Source organism: Prionailurus viverrinus, chromosome B3, assembly GCF_022837055.1.
Source record: "Prionailurus viverrinus isolate Anna chromosome B3, UM_Priviv_1.0, whole genome shotgun sequence".
Classification (NCBI taxonomy): Eukaryota; Metazoa; Chordata; class Mammalia; order Carnivora; family Felidae; genus Prionailurus; species Prionailurus viverrinus.
Window position 1 is genome coordinate 112,167,973 of NC_062566.1, and position 20,746 is coordinate 112,188,718.

The 20,746-nt window shown below is 34.9% G+C and overlaps 1 protein-coding gene across 7 annotated transcripts in view; it reads left to right on the forward strand.

Annotated features, from left to right (window-relative positions):
• The window catches only part of PCNX1 (pecanex 1), a 171,293-nt gene that overhangs the window by 66,467 nt on the left and 84,080 nt on the right, over positions 1 to 20,746 (forward strand). For 4 of the 7 annotated variants that reach the window (XM_047862149.1, XM_047862152.1, XM_047862151.1 and 1 more), the window contains 2 exons: positions 10,113 to 10,245; positions 15,787 to 15,971. The exons of 2 other annotated variants lie outside the window; for them this stretch is intronic. In XM_047862149.1, the coding sequence (XP_047718105.1) occupies positions 10,113 to 10,245; positions 15,787 to 15,971 (318 nt within the window). The remainder of the gene's footprint in view (positions 1 to 10,112; positions 10,246 to 15,786; positions 15,972 to 20,746) is intronic. One more of the 7 variants, XM_047862150.1, reaches the window with a different exon arrangement.

Sequence of the window (20,746 nt, forward strand, 5' to 3'; positions counted from 1 at the left end):
GTGCCACTGAGCTTTCAGAGTTAGATACCTCAACCAGTAAGATTTTGCCAAATGTTACTTTATCTCTGACTATGTACTGTGAAAACTTGTGCCTCGTTTGTCTCTTTGGTTTTACTTCTCCCTTACTCAAGTTTCAGGCAGTAACCATTTTTTTTCCGTTAGCTTCACACTTCAAGTTTATTAAATCAATGTAGTTTATATTGGCATTTAGTATCCATTAGTGGATACATGATGCTCCCTGTGATAACACTGATGGTGTTTGATTAAAGTGATAGCTTATTTACCTCAGACTTATGGTATATTGTGCAGAATTCAGTGGGTGATTTTATATTGCCAGTGTGTTTTGGACGTTTTATTTCTTTCGGAGGTGTTTCTTCCTGTTTCCTCCTACCCAGAATAGTCAGTTCATTCTGTTGCGGATTTTATGGAATCTGGTTCTTGAGCAGGATCAGAAGAATCCTGACGTCTTCTGTTGCTGGAACCATAGCTTTTTCATCCTCCACTCCCATCCCCTGTATTCAGGCTGGTATCTTGTAAAACATTCTCTTATTTCCTTTGATCCATTTCTGATAAAGACTAATTTCTAATGAGAATGCAAAAAAATGATCTTTAGTACCTAAAGAAGAAAACAGTCTATCAAACTTAAGTATTGAGAACTAATTATATCTGAAGTGATTATAACCTTTTGGTGACAGCATAGTAATTAAATTCCCTTAAGCCTTTGGTGTGGGTATCATTCTGTTTTTTATAAAAAGTCTTTTGAAATGCTTTTAGTGATTTCTCACACAAAGCATATCAGATATGTTCATGACCTACAAGAAACCATTGGGTTTAAAAATAGAGCTTAATTTTTCAAGGTGTCATTAAGTAAATTTTAAGAGTGAGCATGCTATGATAGAAAAATACTGCTGTTCTAAATACTGTTGAAATGTAAATACTAAAAAATATGTACAAGAGCTATAGTAAGTGTCTATGTCTTTGAATTTAAAATGCCATTTCTTTTCCACAGGGAATATGAGGTGTTCCAATTTTTAGGAAAAGTTACCTGAAAGGTTTTATTTGCTTTTCGGTGCAGATCTTTGACTGCTATGAGCTCATGCTTTTCCAGATTCCAGGTTTTGTCTTCTTTTGTTTGTGTTCTTATTTTTAAAAAACAAGTCATTGAATGTTAATAAGAAGCAGGTAATGAACTAAAAATTTCCATGTACTTTGACGTGACGGGCTGTTAAAAAACATTTTTTTGCCAAAGGAAGAACATTGTAGGGGCTGTTTTTATTTGAGTTTCATTTATGTTTAGAATAAAATAAGAGTAAAACTAAACAGCTTAAATGTGTGAAGGGTTTGTGTTTCATTGGTTTGATCACATTTCATTAGGGTTTTGTTTGGGCTTTTTGCAAGATTGGAGGTAGCGAGAGAGGGGATATGTTTTGGTTCTCATTTAAAAATTGTATAAAATCTCAAATAATTGTTAAAGATTTATTTATATCGACATTAATTGTTACAGTCCTTTTTAGCAGTTTAGAAGACAGTTTTCTGGGCTATCTCTTCCTACATACTACACTCCTGAAATGTGTCAACAAAACAGGACGCTGCTTGACCGTTCATGTGGCCGCACGTAAGCCACAAATAGATTTTATTCTAATGAACTTGGAGGTGTTGATGAGTTCTCCAATGATTTTGTTTTCTTTTTAAGCGTAGTTAGTGGAGTTGGCAGTGTGGAAGGACGAGATCTAGAAAATGTACTCTAAAGTACTAAAGTGAAATACTCTTAACATAGGAGGTGACTTAACATAATGACATGATGTTGGACACCCATGCTGGCACACGGGCTCCGCTGTGGGAAAGCTGTCTATCTTCTTGTAGCCTCAGCCTCCTCATCTCACAGGGTTGCTGTGAGGAATTCATAGATGTCAGATGCTTAGAACACTGCCTGGCCCACACGAAATGCTTAATAGTGCTACTGTTTCGATTATACAGACCGCTGTTCTGCTACTCAAATGTGTCCTTTCCTTAAAGTGGAAGAAAATGATGAAATACAGAAATATATTAGAGATTTCTGATCGTGCCATTGTGAGACTCAGCAATAGTAAAAGTAAGAATTTTTACATAATACCTGATTTCTTACATAATACCAGCAGAAAAACATGAACATGTAATCTAGTAATATGGATTTTATCTTATTTTGGACATAATATATCCTATACCTTCTCTCTTGGTATTCGGTTACATAGCAAATGATTGTTTTCATAGGACTTTTCACCATTAATCAAGTACTTTGGTTAAAATTGGATTTCATCAGTTTTTCTGCTTAGGTGGGAGAAGAGTTTTAGATGCAAGCTAAGGCCTTTTGTGTTGATCTCTTTTGCATTTAATTCTTCTTTTATAATGATAAAGCATGTTTTTAATAACTGATGGTGAATATTTGAAGGAAAAAGTACAATTAAGTTCTATATCATAGAAGTGCCGTTTGGTACCTGCATTACTTTTAAAAACCATTTTCTTTTGCGTCCCTTAATTTACTGCATGATTCAACAGATTATAAAGAACAATCAGAATGGAAAGGTTTATATTTGCTCTATTATACTTCGTAATATTTTTCTGAATTTCTTAACCTCTGTTTTTCTGTTCGAGAAAATTATTTCAAATGTAATGTTTGAGCTCCTACTCTAGAAGCATGAAATAGGATCCTATTATATTTCTTTTGGGAACCAAAGGTAATCTTTTGTTAAGGAAATATCACTTTACTCAAAGAAAAACCAAATCTCCATAAATAATTTATGAGAGTTTGTGCCATCTGTGTAAATTGGAGGTCAGTTATTTTGAATCCAAATATCATTGAATCTTAGAAAGACCCCTGAATAGACAAGAACATGAGAATTAAAGCTTTTGTACCTTACTAAACAGAGGGACTCTGAATTCCAATACATTAAATTTCTCGTCTGTCACTCCATGTGGCAAGTGAGAAGAAGCAAAGTAGTAGAAGGGAATTGGTGCTTGGAGAAGCTAAAGTAATGGCAACAACAGAAATGCGCCACCAGCACGAAAGGAGAAGCAGGAATGACCACACAAACCCAAGCAGAACACAGCGGGTGGGTCATTAAATGCAGGGGTAAACTGTCTTTGGAATTTGATAGTGTTGAAGGACATTGTGGGATCCTAACTTAACAATGTATTGTAGTAGGCGCAGTGATGAGTGTTCATGTGACTGGCCCCGCTTAAGGGAAAGGCTCTGTCAGTCTATGCGGAGAAGAAAGCTTAGACATCAAACCACAGAGAAAGATGCTCATTCAGTGTAGTGAACAGATTTGGATACTTCATGTGCTTGGAAAAGTTGTCTTCTCTTAAAGCAGTATGAAGAAGAGGTATTTTATTGATGAGGCAAGTAAGGGTTAGTGTATAGAGTTCCCTGAACCAGCCCATGCCTGATTTTGTGTGGTAGGGGCAGACGTTACACTATATATATGTATTTTTTCTGGTAGCAGTGAAGTTCTGGATGAGGAATCAAACAGTTACATTTTAATACCACCTCTAATTATTAACTGGATACTCTTGGCAAGTCATTAAATCTGTGCCTCAGTTTTCTCAGGTGTAAAACAGGAACAGCTGTTTAGGTCTGTCTCAGCATTAACTATCAGATTCTAGTGAGCTTAGATTTGTAAAAGTGCTCTGTAAATTACAGGTTTAGTGTGAGAACTAAGACACTGATGCCTTTTAGTCATTTGTAAGGAAGTTTCCCTTTTCAAATCTATGTCACTTCAAATAGATATTCTTCACTAATGACCCCTTCTTAGGTGAATCTCAGAAAACATATGCAAAATAGTTTGAGTGCAGTTTTCTGGAAGAGAGTCTATATGTCTCATCCCACTTGCAAAGGATTAAAAAAACATTTGGAGCCACCGCTGAGATAAGGAATCCTGAAACTCTTTTAGGAACTGTTGTGTGTGAATCATGACTCCAGTGTATCATCTAATTTCTTGAAAGCATTTTGTCTGCCCATCTGTATTTGTTTGGCTGTCTGGGATTGTGGAAAATACCAGTAGGACATGGAGATTTTCTCTCACTCAAGACACAGCTAATCCTTTGTCGTTGGTTGCTGTTGTGTGCTGGTTTACTTATCAAAAAGTAGATTAGTCCTTTGAAATATGTTCACAGCTTGAAATTGTTTAATGTGGAACGAATGCTTTGAGGTTGTGCCATACATTCTCGGTGTGCTTTGGCCTCCCAGAAGATAACACTGATGAGTATTCGTTTTATTTTAGAACAAAACCTTGGCACGCCGGTGTTGGCATCATCCTTGGCTGACATGGGAAGTAAGAGGGGGAGAGACGTTTAGATCAAATGGCAGTGTATTTCAGGATGTCTGCTTATATCTTTTATTTTTCTGAGATGTACATATACTTGTGTGTATTTTCGCCTTTCTTTCATGTCTCATTTCCTACTAGCATTTGCTGCTTTTCTGTTTGAGGTACCAAAACACAACTTTTAATTTGCAGTCTTCTCGTATTTACTTTTTCCTCTAATAAACACTCCCCACTGAAAATAACACCTTTCTTGAGCAGTTTTTTTTCTGTCTGAATTTTTATTTATTTAATAGCAATCGAGCCATCACAAGAGGCCAGCCACAACTGTGCATAGGGACTAGAAAGTCACTTATCACCTATGAATCCTCTCACTAAGCAATCAGCGGCATGACTGACATGTTTTTGTGGCGTCTTTTTCTGTACATACTGATGCTTACAACTTTCCAGTATTTGAGATAGAATATGGATAACCTTCACCTCCTACCTTGCCATGTGTTGCTCTTTTATACCTCCCTGCCATTGTTGTTTTTTTAAATATGAAATTTATTGTCCAATTGGTTTCCATACAACACCCAGTGCTCATCCCAACAGGTGCCCTCCTCAATGCCCATCACCTACTTTCCCCTCTCCCCCACCCCCCATCAACCCTCAGTTTATTTTCAGTTTTTAAAAGTCTCTTATGGTTTGGCTCCCTTCCTCTCTAACTTTTTTTTTTCCTTCCCCTCCCTCATGGTCTTCTGTTAAGTTTCTCAGGATCCACATAAGAGTGAAAACATATGGTATCTGGTCTTTCTCTGTATGATTTATTTCACTTAGCATAACACTCTCCAGTTCCATCCACGTTGCTACAAAGGGCCATATTTCATTCTTTCTCATTGCCAAGTAGTATTCCATTGTGTATATAAACCATACTTTCTTTATCCATTCATCCATTGATGGACATTTAGGCTCTTGCCATAGTTTGGCTGTTGTTGAAAGTGTTGCTATAAACATTGGGGTACAAGTACCCCTAGGCATCAGCACTCCTGTATCCCTTGGGTAAATTCCTAGCAGTGCTATTGCTGGGCCATAGGGTGGATCTTTTTTTTTTTTTTTTTTTTCATAGATCTATTTTTAATTTTTTGAGGAACTTCCACACTGTTTTCCAGACCGGCTGCAATATACCTCCCTGCCATTGTGAAACTACTCATTGCCTTTAATGCTTTTCCTCTTTTCATTCACAGAGTAAAACAAACCGATAGTCTATTTCAGTATCCTCACTATAAAAATAAATAATCGTACTAAAACAATTCAATATAGGATTTAGAGAATTTTCCTTAACTCATTTAGGTAACTGAGAAGTAACTCCTGAGGTGGGAGGTATATGTATTGTGGATTTTGTTTTTTATTTTTTTATTTTTTTTAAATTTTTTTTTTTCAACATTTTTTTATTTATTTTTGGGACAGAGAGAGACAGAGCATGAACGGGGGAGGGGCAGAGAGAGAGGGAGACACAGAATGGGAAACAGGCTCCAGGCTCTGAGCCATCAGCCCAGAGCCGGACGTGGGGCTCGAACTCACGGACCGCGAGATCGTGACCTGGCTGAAGTCGGACGCTTAACCGACTGCGCCAACCAGGCGCCCCTGGATTTTGTTTTTTATTTGATCTTTAAGAATAGATCATACCACAGCTGTCTAAAATGTCTTAGGCTATCTGTGCCTTGTACAGGAATTGCCCTTAGGTACCCTGTAAATGTTTAAACTTACTTGAGTGATTGTATTACTACCTCAAAAGTAAAGAGCTACATGATCCAAGGTTCTTAAACTTGCTGGGCTTGTAATTCAGTCTGTTGAAGTTTGCTAACACAAAGAAATGATTAAAAAGTCAAGACTTGGTAATTTTAAAAATATACATTAAAAAATTCACAATTGTCTAAGTATATGTCCTTGAAAGTATTTTTAAATCTTTCTTGTTATTCATGGTTTTTGAGTCCATTGAATGTTTTTCCCCCTCCTATACCTATACATGCATTAAATTTGGTTGTACCTAGAGTGTTAAATTTTTCTTACTTGTGTTTTATGCTCTTATTCTAGTTAATTTCATTTTTTTTTTTTTTTTGCCAGAAGATACTGAGTTTTAAGCAGTGTCACAATTCAAAAGCAGTGTCAACTTCAAAACCAGGTTTTGTTTATTTATTTATTCATTTTTGTGAGAGAGAGCATGAGCAGGGAAGGGGGAGAGAGAGGGGGGGACAAAGGATCCCAAGGGGGCTCTGCGCTGACAGCAGTGAGCCTGATGCAGGGCTCGAACTCATGGAATTGTGAGGTCATGACCTAAGCTGAAGTCGGATGCTCAACTGACTGAGCCACCCACATGCCCCCCAAACCAGGTTTTAAAGTGTTTTCTCCCTCCTGTTTGGTTCCTTAGTTCAAAGATTTTTGTGTGTGTGCGCTTTGTTTCTTTCTCTTACAAAGTTAAAAGATTCAAAAAGTTTATTACAATCGGGTTGTAGAAGTGAATTTTCAGCAAGTGTAGCTATAACTAATGTGATTGAATATGCTTGTGGCAAATTATTTTAAGCTTTTTTAAAGACACTTTGCTTTCCTTGGCGCTAATAGAACTGGGCCCCCTTTGGACCCTATTCCAAATAGAGATGTTTTGATTTAGTAGTATGTTTTTCAGGGGGCAAGGTTTAGTTTTATTTGTTGTGACCATAAATTATGACATAGTGTTTTCAGTTGAATTGTGATCCTAGCTATTGTTAAAGTAATTGTTACAGTAAACATTGAAAATTCTTTTAGCATTAGATATTTACACCCTGAATATTACAAGGACACTGTAGGCAGTAATCATAACTCCACTTTAATACATTGTTCAGAGGATGTCTAAACTTTCATCTTAGGGTGTTTCTAAAACTATTTTGTTAAGAGAGTAGTATTATGTAGTTCTTTTGCAGAGGACAAAATATGAATAGTGCAATAATAGCAAAAAAAAAAAAGTTTTCTGAAGAAGCCAAAGGACATTGTGACTATAAATGGACACTAATAGCTGTGTTTTCTTCTTAGTATTATGCAATAACTAGCTTTTACTTAAAATTAACACCATTAAGTCTTCAGTAGAAGGAAGATAATAAAGAAAATGTTTCCTATTTCCCTTCTTTGTATTTATTCTCAGTCTTCAATGATTACATTTTGCTTTTATGCAAATCCTTCAGAGTAATTTTAGTACATTTTATGGATTGAATTATTCTCCTTAAATTATATCTGGGTAAATTTTACTCTTATTCTGGTTATCTAAAACTAGAGAGAATGTTTGAAAGTTTCTTAATGAAGTGAATTGACCTGTAAATTGAGTAGCAGTTTGTTACAGTAAAATGGAAATCTTCAATGTAAGTTCACAAAGTGTCTTGAGTTGAGTTTTAGAAGTGGTTTTAAATTCCATAACCTCAGTTAACATTGCTGATGTCTGAGAGCCATTAACAGTCACTCATGTAAGTGTTCATTTCTTCCTGCAAGTGGCTTGTTCTATCCTTTATCTAGTGACTGCCTGCCAGTACGGTTTCTCCTTTGTGACAGTGCTGGTTGCAGTTTCCTATTACTGAAATCATAGTTGTCAGGAATAGGCAGAGCATACAGTAGGCTTTGTAGATGGTGGTGACAGAAAGGTGTCCTTGAATTTCTAGATCAGCACTGTCCAGTACAACTTTCTGTGACGATGAAAATGTTCTCAATATTGGTAGCCACTAGGCACATGTAGTTCTTGAGCACTTGCAATGTGGTTTATGGATCTGATAAACTCAATTTTTAATTTTATTTAATTTTAAGTAGCCACATATGGCTAGTGGCTACCGTGTTGGGGACAGCACAGTTCTAGATGACCAGGTTTAATGATCATTTGTTCTCACAGGTCACATGTAATTTTTGTGTACATGAGCTTTTATGTCACAAGTAACAGCTTTTTCACATTTAAAGGATTTTTCATTATATCTCAGTGAAACTGGAGGGAAAAAAAGAAAAGAAATATTAGGAGTCCAGTCTGATTTGGAGCCAAAGCCGCAAAACCTAACTTCTTATTTAGTCGCCTAACTTAGAATATCACTGTAGTATGTGAGCTGAAAAATAAGTAGGCGTTCTGTCATTTGTGACTTCTACTTTTTACTGGCGGAAGCTTGCCAGATGGGTGAAATAGTTGTGTTTGTCATTCCTGCAGTAGAAGAAAGTGGCTGCATAGAGACAGTTATCCTTTTGAAGGTAGTGCATATATTCCTAATCTAACACCCACCAGTGCAGTCTGAGGAAGGGGTACAGAATGTAAACATTAAAAATAATACTTTATTAAAATCAACATCCAAATTGATGGAAATGGCTGTTGCTAAGCAGAAGAATTATTTGAGAATTAGTAACGTTTTTAAAATGTCAAGAAAACTTGCAATAGAACTGAAATCTGAATGCAACATTCTTGGATTTGTAATCTTTTTCATAATACTTAATAGAAAAAAAGTGTTTTGAAAGAATGTTTCTGTACTACATTTTGTGTTTATTTATATTTAGTATGCAGATACCCTTTGTCAAAGTCAAAATCATCCCTAAAATATTTAGATCACTTGGAAACCATTGTTTTAAATTCACATAGATAAAGCATCATTTTGCATTTTGTTCTAGAAACTGAAATCAGTCAATTAGAATGGTTTTATAAAATTTTATGTGACTCTATTAAGCCATGGTTGTGTATTTGTCATTGTTGCATATTTGGTTTTAGTTTCTGCTTTATCGCTTTTGGATTAAACTATGAATTTCTGTACTTGCCGTCTTGCTGATACTTGCTTCCTAATGTTGAGGGGACCTGTGCTGCTGGCGTAGAGTTGAATGAAGTTTCATGGCAGCTCACTACTTCACAGTTAAGATATGTCCATGCTGTCTTGAATTAAACATTTAAAAAGCTGCCAAAGTTATGCCACAGTGCGGCATGGGATGAATAGCTTCCTTACCTCTGGCATCAAAAATGAAGTAGTATCAGTCAGCTAAGCGTCTGACTCTTGTTTTTGGCTCAAGCCATGGACTCTCGGTCATGGGATTGAGCCCTGTGCTGGGATCTGCACTGACAGCGTGGAGCCTGCTTGGGATTCTCTTTCTCTCTCCCTCTGTCTGCCCCCACCCCCCCCACTCATGTTTTCTTTCTCTCTGCCTCAAAATAAATATTTAAAGAATGCAGGATTATTGTTTGCTTCTACTGTCCTCTTGACAGTAGGAAAATAATGCCCCATTCCTGTTAGTTGGAACTAACAAATATTGCACTTGTGAAGTTGACTTAATTCAAGAGTGTGTGATTTATTTGTATTTTTTTTTCAAAGTTCTTTTTTTAATTTATTTTTTCAAAGTTTTTTTATTCATTTATTTTGGGGGGAGAGAGAATCTCAAGCAGGCTCCGCACTGACAGCTTGGAGCCGGACATGGGGGGCTCAAGCTTACCAACCGTGAGAGCATGGCCAAAATCAAGTCCGAGCTTAACCATCTGAGCCGCCCAGGAGCCCCTAGATGAAGGTTTAAACCAATGGAGATATTAAAATAGGAAATTGAGTTTGAAGAGAAGATGGTGAGGCCAGATATATCAAAAACATTATTTTTAAAGAACCAATTATCTTTAAATAAACAATGTGTATGTCTTGTGTATTCTTTGATGCGCCATATTAACAGTGTATGTATGAAAGCTCTTGGGCTCAAGCAGATAGCTTCCCTTTACGTTTGAGGGTGGGAAGACGGGAGAGGCAGGCTCAGCTGCTATTTACATCTCTGACCTAGGCTCCTATTTGACCTAAGTCTATCTTGATACAGCAGCACAGGCCAGCGAGGAGGCAGTGTCATTTCGCCGTGAACGCAGCACATTTAGGCGCCAGGCAGTACGGCGCCGGCACAATGCAGGGAGTAACCCTACCCCTCCTACATTGCTCATCGGATCACCCCTCAGGTATGGTATTTTAAAATTCCACCAAGCTTAGCATGCATGCAACAGACCTTCTAACCTGTTCTGTCAGTGCCAGGAAAGCATTCAAATTGCTTTTTCTTTTCCGTCCAGTTTCTCCTATAGTTTTAAGCTCTTTGGGCTTTCTCTGCATGTGACCATGAGCCTGCTGCATTCTGCATGCCTTGAGTTGCACTGTTTAGACAAAACGATCAGATTGGGTTAGTCCATTTTAAATAGCAAAATAACTTTAGGGCAGCTCTATAAATGTAAATAGAGGCCTTAAGTCAGCTTTTCATTTTTTTTTTTCTACTCCCTATTAATATTATTGCAGCATCTTTTCCCCAACATCTTGATCAGTTTAATAGGAACAATTATGGGCTGAGTGGTGAGCTTGTTGAGGAATACAGATAACTGACCTCAGCTTGATAAGCCAGTTTATTTTATTTCACTAAAATATATATTTTGTATTGCTTAAAAATTTGTATCTTTTATTTCATAATCAGTAGAACCTGGTAAATGACATGGAACGAAAATACTCTATGGCAAAGTACGGTCAATTGGATATATATGTATATATTTGTATATATCTGTGTTGAATTTCTCCACTTTTACATAGTGCTGAAGAAAAACATTTTTTGCATTTCCCGATATTCCTAATTAAGAAAACATCTATTTATAATATTGGGAATAGTTTTCCATTAAACTTTTAGTGTTTTATTCTCAAGTATGTCTTACACATCAAAACATTTATGCTTATGCTTTAATACAAATATGGACAAAAATGCTTTACATGTGCTTGCTTAGGCAGTGCACATAAAATACCATATACTCTCATTAATCTCTGTGTTGAAAATCACCATTACCAAATTATTTTCCTACCTTTTAATCTGGAATTCAAAAAGAACACTTAGTGAAACAACTCCTGTTGAATACATGGTAGATCAGAAGAGCTGACCCCCTTCCCTTGTTAAAATCCTGTTCTTGAGAGTAACAAAATCTTTCTCTTTACATTTCCCTGGAATTTAAGACTTGCTTATTTTTTGGGTTTTACATTACAATCAGGAGCTTCACCTTTTGTGGGTCATGTTCCTAATTAATCCTGCAGTAATACATAATTCTGTAAGAAGTAGTATGGGTTAGTTAAACCAACACTGAAAATATAAAAATGGGAAGGCACCAGTTAAAAAAACATTCGGTCTAGAAACCTTTTTCTGAGTACCTTTACCTTTTATGAACCCTCCCCTTCTGCTCCCTGAATTAACTTCTTTCTGCTGATGGATTTGGGGTCTAGCCCCAACCTGCAGAAAGATCTCAGCATTTCATTTTACTTTTTGTTTTGTTTTTTCTAACCTTTTCATTTTGCCCCTTTAATAACACTTGCCATAGACCTGTTTGCTTTCTTACTCCATGGTGCTGTTTATTAATCCCTTTTTTTATTTTAACCTTCTTTTTTTGGTCTTTGCAAATCCTTTCATTCTTTGCCACAAATAAGCCTGCTGGATCCCACTTACCCAACAAACGCAGACAGATTACTTTTTTCTTTGCCTGGTGGAATATTAAAGAACTGTGTTCTAACTCCAGCCAATCATGTAGAATTCTGTAGGGTTTTAAATACATCACCGTTCAAATGAGGATAATGGCGTGAATCTTACTTGTAAAGCACTCACTTTAGAATTTTTGGCAGGTAATCTTCTAGTAGTCAGTGTGCAGATTTTGTTAAGATTCTAGGATATTTCCAGCATAAACTTTGCATGTATCTTAAATAGGTGACTTCATCATGGATGAAATAAGATAAAATTTAGCTTAGAGAAATTAAAAACACCAATGGATAAAATCTTTTTTAAATTGCAAAAATATTCAGGTAGAAAATATTGGTGTTAATTCTGTTTGAATTACATAATAATACTCTCATCTTTAAGTAAATATAGGATTGCATGGTCATGGAAAACTTGAAAAACTTGTCAAAAGGAAATGGAATAGGAGTGATAGTACTTTAATTACAATTACTATATAAGTACCAGTAAAATGTACTAACTTATTTTAAACTTTAATGAATAGTTCAAGCAATTGACAGTCAAAAGCAACTTGGTAAATTGTATGTTTTCAAGGATTGTGAGTGAATCATAAATTTCTTCCTGAAGGGAAAATGCAGATTTTTAAAATAATTGTTAGAATGTCTTGTTTCAGAATTATTTTTTTAAGTGTCCTTTTCATTAAGTTAGGCTCGTAGGTAGCTTCGATAGGCCCTTGCCAGTTCTCAGTTACTAGAGAGAAAAGCAAAGATTAATATTAAACATTTTATAGTACTAGTATTAAGAGTTCCATATTTATCTATTTTTATCAACCCAAATATGGTATCTTTTAAAACTCTGGTTAATGGACTGGAATGAAAAATTAGTTGCATTTGGGGAGGGGACAAAAGCTTTATCTTATTCTTAGATTTTTTTTTTTTTTTTAAAGTGTTAGAAGATTGAAAGATCTGTAATCAAATAAGGTCATAGTAGTAACAGAATACATGATTAGAAATTCATAGGGATCATTTTGTGGTACTCAGGAAAACCCACCAAATACTTGTTGTTTGTGTACTGTGTTCAAGGCATTCCTTTGAGTATTCTCTGGAATCTGCAGATTCATAAGAATAATGTGATGATACTCTTAGAGTTTACTTTTTCGTCATGGAGACACAAATAAAAATAACCAACGATATAAGGCAGAAGGTGCCAAATTCTAAATAAGTGGTACAGAGGAAAGAAAGACCAAGACCAACTATATTTTTCTGCTATTCCTTATGATTTTTTAAACTTTATTTTTGTATTTTTGAGAGAGGGGGCAAGAGAGCACTAGTGGGGTAGGGGCAAGAGAGAGAATTCCAAGCAGGCTCTGTGTTGACAGACGTGGGGGCTTGAACTCACTAACCGTGACCTGAGCGGACATAAAGAGTTAACCCACTGAGCCACCCAGAGGCCCCTGTTTTTCTGCCATTTAAATTGGAAATGTTAATGGGTAAGATTGCATGTCAGTGATGCTATTGATAGCCAATAGTTAGACCTAAATTTCTATCTTTCCTTTTACTGTGTTGTAAAATAGTTGCTACCTTTTCTCAAACTGGTAGTTTTGATAGAGAATTGGTACTCTAAAAAATATTAGCTCCTGTCGGTTATTAGTTAGGTAAAGTACAAACATCCAGGAATAGTTTTCCTACCAACTTCTGTAAAAATGAGAGGTTTTTTTGTTGTTGAAGGATTTTCAAAACAGGAATTCAAGGGACATAAACATTTATGATTAGCTTTTGATGTTCAAAACCTTGACAGCCACATAGATTTTCACTAGTTTCTTTTGTTTCTTTATTCTGGAATCGATTTTCATGCATTGCCTAATACTTTGGAAACCTTTTTGTATATATGGGTATGTTGAGGATTATTGTATTCTCAAATGTGTTCACATTAAAATACACCTAACTGCCATATAGCACCTTTGTTTTTGACTTTAAGTAAAAACAAAAAAGGACAGAAAGATTTGTTGAGTACATACTGTATAAAATTCTTCTGTCTTCCAATTCAGAATCGGAAGGGACATAGCACTTGAACTACTTAAAACACCTTTTTTGTCAGAATTTTCTCCCTTGTAAGATTTGGTCATTTTGGTAAGCTTTGTAAATAACTTTGGATTTTGAGGAAGAGTAACAGACTTATTATATATGTATGGAAAATACAACGATATTTGATTCCATTAATTCCCAAGATCATCTCTCGATTTATGTCAATTGTACAAACATCTACTCCAAAGGAGTTATTAAACGAATACCTTTATAGTTACAGCTTAAAAAAATAATGCAAGTAAGCATCAACAAGTCACCATTGTGTGGACTTGGTTTTTTCATGTGTTCCACACATTCCTCTGCTCTGTTTAGAGTGTATACTTTTTGTTGGCTCTAAAAGAAGCCTGAGCTATGAATGTTCCAGGTAGTAATGGTTAGTAGGACTTTCTGTGGTGGTAGAAAGATCTATGTAATTAACACTGTCCAGTGTGGTGGACACTAACTACTAGCTTTTGCCCACTCCGGTAGCTCTTCACTACGGCAGCCACTAGCTACTTGATGTGGCTCTTGAGCACTTGCAGTGAGCTTGGTGGAACCGTGGAACTAAAATTTTAGTGTAGATAGTCACATGTGGTTACTTTATCAGACAGTGTGATTCCAAAGTGTATTCTGTTGCCATAACCACAGGCTTCAGCAACATAAGCAGTGTTTTCTACTTAGTCTTTTATTACATGGTTACTTTAAATTGCAGCTTTCTTCACTGTCCATAAAGATGAGTTTATTTTATAGGCATCAGAGAAATCATTGCATTGAATTTAGAACATTAGAAAGAAGTTGGTACTCAAAAAAATGATAAAATAACTGAATAAGGCCATCCTATGCAGCAGTCTTGTTGTTGTTGTTTACTCAAAGGTCTAATTTAATAACAATGCAGTTACTTTGAACATCATGTAGAGAATGACATATAATAATTATACTCAAAATATTTTCATGAGTTTCATTGATTTAAATTTGAGTATTAAGCACATTAAAATTCATAGTATTTTAAACATCTAAAATATAAAATGAGTTAAGAATATAATAGAGTTTCTTAATTATAGATAATGTCTAGATATTTAGATTTGATAGTTTTAATAAATGGCAAGTCTATAACAAAATACTAATAATATATTAACAGAATTCTGTAAGATTTAAAAAAGACTGTAATATCCCTTGAGAAATTACAGGTTTCCAAAATATTTTTAAGATTTTCTAAAATGATGGGCCCTTGTTAATGAAATGATGAAATGGGTTGGAGAAGGTAATAACATGTATACAGAGCCTGTGTGGCTTTATTTAAAAAATATGCAGGCTTTTCATAGAAAAAATACTTTATAAATTAATCATACTTGCAGCATCCCAGCAGTCATTTGTATTTCACTCGGTTGAGTCGATGTTTGTTATTCCATTTCTCTTGCACTAGTTTGTGATTTTCTTTTGATTGAAAATTGTCACCTTGGTCGCATTTGATAAGGATTCTTTGGTTTTCAGGTGCATAGAAACTTTGTTTTATTGTGAATTTGAGATGCCAGAATATTTGAAAGAACAATTCTAGAATTATAAAGGTAATAAAGAAAAGTGCATATTTAAACTGACAAAGAGGATTTATCTCTTGGGGACCAGCTACAACCCCCATACATAGTTAATGTGCTTGTTTTTCTTTGCTGCTTTCTTTTTCCTTACACTAGAATTTTGTTGGCTTGGGGTGGGGAAAAGTCACAGATTGGTTAGTTTACATATACATTAAATGTTTGCTGTGTTCATCACAATGACTCAGTTTTCTAAGGACCAGAAGATTTAAGACAGCAGTGTAATCTGTATATGTTGCAAAGTTTGTTAGCTTTCTTAGGTTACATTGAAAAAATCAGGTTACATTTTGAAATCCATTTTCTATATTGACTTCATTCTAGCTGTTGTTTTTTTCTTTTCTTCCCTGTAATGTCTCCCCAATCCATGTTTTTTCCTAGCCTTCAAGATGGTCAGCAAGGCCAGCAGTCCACAGCCCAGGTCAAAGTCCAGTCCCGCCCCCCTTCCCAGGCTGCAGTGCTCAGTGCTAGTGCCTCCTTGCTGGTGAGAAATGGGAGTGTCCACTTAGAAGCATCACATGACAATGCATCTGCTGTAGGCGGCAGCAGTTTGCACGATGAACTTGGTATGCAGGCCTTATGTAATCTTGGTGATACAAAACTGTAATACAGCAGATGATGGGTAACAATGATTGCAATTTCTGTGAGACAGCTTCATTTGGAACTATGCATAAGAGCACTTTTTTATAGGATTTGTCCTATGTGTGAGGAAAATTTGACTTGCTTTCCCTTTTCGGTTTCTCTCAACTTTTACTGTTTTGTTTTGTTTTGTTTTGTTTTGTTGTTTTTAGCATATTATTGGTAGGTAGTTAAAAGTATTAATGTTCATGCTTTAGTGTTCTCTTAAAATGATTCGGGCAGTCCTGTTACTCGTTGGCACTTTTACTCTGTGGGGAAATGCTGATTTTTTGAAAAATGATTTTGATTAAATCTTAAATTCTTTGAATTTGCTGAATGTGCTGCAGGAAGGGCAAAAATACTTTCTGATGGTCTGTTGCTATGGAATCTTTCTTTTGGGTATTCTATATTTCATTTCAGTGTCTGTCACCTGAGATAGACTTACGTAATCCTAAATGCAGTACTCTGAGGACACCATGGCTCTATACTAATATCAATAAACTCATCAAGTTTTTTCTTTTTCCTGTTAATATACCTATAAATATTAATATAAGTTATTAAGTAGTTTATTCTCAGAGGGGTGGTGTAGTTTAAAACCTCAGTAATGCATAGCCACTCAGATACCTCTTTTGTACTTTACAGACAGTATTTTGTATTATACTTTGTATGTAAAATATATACAAAGTATATAAAATGTAGAGTATTTTAGCCTTTAGTTTCTATCTCTCTGTATAATCCATCTTGTTCAGAATGCAGATTAATAACAAGTAAGAAAATGAAAAACAAGAGAATTTTGTTATTAAAAAATACACAATTGAAAGCACCACATTTGCTCCCAGTGATTTTGTTTTGTTATAGCTGTGTTTCATTTATAGAGATGATAATCCACTTGGCACTTTGGCTAGAAGGATGTGTGGTATAAGGTGCCCGAATTAGATATAATAACGTTTCATATGCCATTTGTTGACATTTCCCATTTTGTAAAATCCTTAGTTATAGAAAGTTAACAATTAGACAAGCATATTGATGAAAATAATTATCCTTAGCAAATCTTACAGAAACCTGAAAATGGTCATCTAAGATATTTATAACATTGGCATATATAGTGATTTCTAAATAAAAAGAGAAGGCAATAAAACATTTTAATTTCAGAGTGCTTTTGCTTTTGAGTTTACAATTTGAAGAAGCAAGGGAGTTTATTAGGAGGGTCCTCAATTTGGTTACTTGCTTTGAATTAGAATGGTGATACCTTTTTAGTTACAAATAATACTCAGTTGATATCTTTTTATCGCTATTTCTCTCAGGTTCACTCAAAGTCCTTTGAACAGAGGATTTGTCAGTTTGTGCATATGAAATTACAGTGGCCATCACCGTTGCCCATTCGGTTTGTGGTAGCAGCTTTGTGAAAATAAAAGGCTTAATTTTGACCCATTTTGGATTTTTAGACTTTTGCCAAATCAAACATAAAATGATGCGGTAGATGACTTTTCTCTATAAAACCTGATTTGCCAAAAAACTTGCTAAGAAAGCCTTAATGGTAAAATCCCATTCTGAATCCACTTGCAGATTATTGAAAATATGTACATATGAACTCACTGGACAGTTCTAAAGGTAAAGTCTGGAGTGACTTTAGCATCTGTGGGTGAATATTCAGGATGTTGTCTTGAAATTTGGATTTTTTTTCTTATCTGCCTTCTAATAGCTAGTCACTGGCCTGTGGGACCTGGCTGCGGCCAAATTGAATGTATTGTGATAATTAGCACAAAACAAGCAATCAGTGGACAGTGTATACCTGTTCCATAGCATATAAAGTTGGCCAAAAAAGATCCTGAAAATGAGCTACAGTTGAACTTAAAGGTATTGGTGGAGATACTGATTTTTATAATATATTCCACTAGAATATTCTTGTTACATAGTTTAATTTTCTTCATGATTATAGTTAACAGTGGTAAGATAACTTTGGGTAAATGAATTTGGGTCCTGTATACTCAAATATGTTAAAGTGAGTCATGATATTCCCTAAAAATATGAAATATTTAGAAAGGATTGTTTCCTTCCAAATTTAGCTTCTTCGGTTGAAAATTTTTTAATGTACCATATTTACATATGAAAATGTGTACACATAATGCATTTATATAAAACACTCGTACAAGCATACATATACATTCATACATATGTATGTTTGAGTGCATATAAATGTTTGCCTATGTACACATATATACGTAATATTGGTTTACTTTAAACAGAGGAACAGCCTTTTTGGATTAAAGGAAACTTGCAGTCAGGCATTGTTTAATTCTAAGCCTAGGTAGTTTTCCTTAACTGTTTTCTACATCTTTACTTTGTGGTAACATACTAGATAACCACAACTATAAACGACAGCCGTAAACCCATAAACCCATTATTTCTCTGTTGAATTTTAACTAGCGTGTCAGGGTTACCAGGTAACATTAGACATGGTGGAAAAATTCACTGAAGGTGGTATTTTAAGGATTTTATTAGTGGCTTTTTCAGCAGAAGAAAATGTATTTTCATCATAGGTGCTCAGCAGGCATAATTGTTAATCATATTTAATTTTAAAGGCTGAATTATAAGTATATGATTTAGAACCTAGTTGGAAAAATGTGGATGGTTTTCTTTCTTATTTATAGACTTCACCTCCATGCAAACTTAGTTAAAAAAAAAAAAAAAGATTCCAATGATGTGACAGATAAGTTTTAAAGTTAGCATCTTTGAAAAGGCAGTTAGTGTCTAAGAATTTCTCAAATCCTTCAGTGTAACATACCACTTTTTTTTTTTTTAACCACATCTTAAGGGTTAAATTACCTCCTCACCAGTCTTCTGGGGGACTCCTTTCTTTGCAGTTGGTTTCCTACTATATTCTGAATTAAATTGCAGTTACACTAAATAAAATAAGCTGTGCTTAGTGCCCAGATAAGTCACACGAGGGACTCTGAATTCACGTAGCCTTAAAGTTCTATTTTTTTTTTTAATCTATCAAGCTTTTTCTATAAAACTTGGCAATCACTTCTCAGTTTTATGCTAAACTCAGCTTTCTCTTGTAAATTTAGACTAATAAATCGATGTAATGATGCCTTTATAGTTGATAGTTAAATGCTTAATATGTGGCACATCTCAGAGGAAACATTCTAGATAAGGCCTGGTAAAACAGGAAAATTTACGTGTGTTTTTTTTCTGTGTATGAAATTAGTGGTGGTTGTTGGTGGAGATATGCTTTGAAAAATTATATGTAATAGTACATAAAACTTTCATGTAAAAAATAAGAAATGAGGAAAAGTTTGTATCTATGTTTAAAATGTAAATATGAAATATATAAAAATCATAGGTGATATTCCTCTGACAGATATGTTTTCTTAATTTCATTAATGCATTCGAGGTTTAAAAAGTGATGACTGAACTTTGCTGAGGCTTTCTTTTATTTCATTGCTATGCAAGGATTGACAAAGAAGGTATTCTTTGAGATAATCTGCTTTACTACAGAATTTATTAACTTGAAAATGTGGTCAGCTCTAGAAAAAGACTTAAATCTGCCAGTACCCTACCCTCCCTATTGGCCTTTTTATTAAGCGGCTTATAGCAGCTATGCGTTGTTAAGCAGAAATATGATTTGGAGGCTTTAACATTTTTTACTTTAAAAAGCGGGGCTCAGATGATCTATAATACTTTCATGATTTTTATTAGAGTTAGTCTTGGTGTTTAAAAAGGGTTATATGTATTATGCATTTTGTTATATGTTATATGTCTTATGTTGTATGCCTTAACATTTTGTGCTACATTACAGATACTTTTTCTTACTATACAGAGATCAGAGGGCTATGGGACCTTGGAATTTATACGTCAGTGCCCTATGTTACGGCAGATCATTTTCATTCATCTAAACAAAAAGTTACGTTCTTTTTGCAGCGGCCTTGATCTTTTATTGATATTTTTGAATACAAAAAAAGCTGCATTTTGTTTTTTATTGAGGGGAGTGCAACACAAAATATATACAAATGAAAGCAAAATGTTTATTTTTATTGAAGCAATAAAGATCCTTTATTATTATCTAAAAGGAAGAAGTGTGAAGTTTGGGGATATTTTCTTCATTTTGATAAATTAGAATGTATTTTTCTCATTCTTGTAACAGAAATACAAGTTTAGAAAGATTAGAAACTATAATGAAAATTAAGTGATCTGTAATTTTATCACTTAGAGATACTCAATTTTGAAATTTTATAATTTTTTCCTCCCAGTCTTTTTTAATGCACACATTTTGTATACTTTCCTGAAACGGAATTGGGATCATGGTGGGTGACTTGGTGCTACTGTATGAGTTTTGTATCTTGCTTTTTTCACTTAGCATGTATGTTATTTATCCATGTTATTAATTGTTCTTTAACTTGTTTGTAAGTGATGGCATAATATTTTATGTCTGAAATCTCCATGAAAGGGAGTAGGATGTAGTGGACTCCATAGTCAGACTTCATGTCTTCCAGTCCACACTCTACTGCTTATGAGCTGTGTGGCCTTGGGCAAGTTATTTTCTCCCTGTGCGTCAGTTCCCTAATTTATCAAACTAATAACAGTATCTACTTCATAGGTCTATAGTGAGGATCATATCTATTAAAATGTGCAAAGCAATTAGAACAGTGCCTGGCAATGATAAGTCAATTATATAAATAATCATTGCTATCATCATTATTAACATTATTATGTAATTATA